General features: G+C 51.7%; 1 protein-coding gene across 1 annotated transcript in view; it reads left to right on the top strand.

The window, feature by feature from the left end:
* The window catches only part of LOC106510749 (glycine receptor subunit alpha-3), a gene marked incomplete at its 5' end in the record, with an annotated part of 23890 nt that overhangs the window by 15959 nt on the left and 6904 nt on the right, over window positions 1-1027 (top strand). Inside the window, 1 exon segment of the mRNA XM_013999462.1 lies at window positions 661-743. Within this exon segment, the coding sequence (XP_013854916.1) occupies window positions 661-743 (83 nt within the window).

The following is a 1027-nucleotide window of genomic DNA, read 5'->3' as shown; positions in this document are numbered from 1 at the left end:
CCACACAGAACCACATGGACCCACAGAACCACACAGGACCACACAGAACCACATGGACCCACAGAACCACACAGGACCACACAGAACCACATGGACCCACAGAACCACACAGGACCACACAGAACCACATGGACCCACAGAAACACACAGAACCACATGGACCCACAGAACCACACAGAACCACACAGAACCACAGAACCACACAGAACCACATGGACCCACAGAACCACACAGAACCACATGGACCCACAGAACCACACAAAACCACATGGACCCACAGAACCACACAGAACCACATGCACCCACAGAACCACATGGACCCACAGAACCACACAGAACCACATGGACCTGGTGTAAGGTTCTGTCTGATTCTTTGTGTTTGGACCCAGCAGCAGCAGCAGAGAAAAGGGGCGGTGCTCTCTGTACAAAGGTCCCGCCTCCACACTTTCCTTACTGGCTGACAGGCTGTCAATCACTGTTCCATAAAGAACTACAGAATCCAGTGTACATGTAGTTTTCTGTCATGTCTCCTGGGTTAAATTGGGGCGGGGCTTAAACCAGGGTGCACTCATTCATTGTTGCTTCAGCTTCCAGGTTCCGGTCCTGTTTTGGTTCTGGATGGTAAAAGCCCTTCCTGTCCTCTGCTTGTATCTGTTTCAGACTGACTCTGACCCTGTCCTGTCCCATGGACCTGAAGAACTTCCCCATGGATGTTCAGACCTGCATCATGCAGCTGGAGAGCTGTGAGTACCAGCAGAACCCGTTCAGAACCACTGACCTTAGGAACAGAACCAGTTCTTATCTGGATCTGTTCTGTCAGTAAAGCTGACCTGCGAGTCAGAAACAACAACACTTCAGCTGTGGTTCTGGAAGGGTTCCAGGTCCAGAACTTTCCACACTGATTCAATCTGTATCTGCAGTGACCCTGTCTGTGCACACCGCTCAGACGTGCACACCGCTCAGACGTGCACACCGCTCAGACGTGCACACAGATCAGACGTGCACACAGATCAGACGTGCACACAGA

This window comes from Austrofundulus limnaeus, unplaced genomic scaffold, assembly GCF_001266775.1.
Source record: "Austrofundulus limnaeus strain Quisiro unplaced genomic scaffold, Austrofundulus_limnaeus-1.0 Scaffold2301, whole genome shotgun sequence".
NCBI lineage: Eukaryota > Metazoa > Chordata > Actinopteri > Cyprinodontiformes > Rivulidae > Austrofundulus > Austrofundulus limnaeus.
Note: the sequence above shows the minus strand (reverse complement) of the source record. Positions and strands in the feature narration are given on the sequence as shown.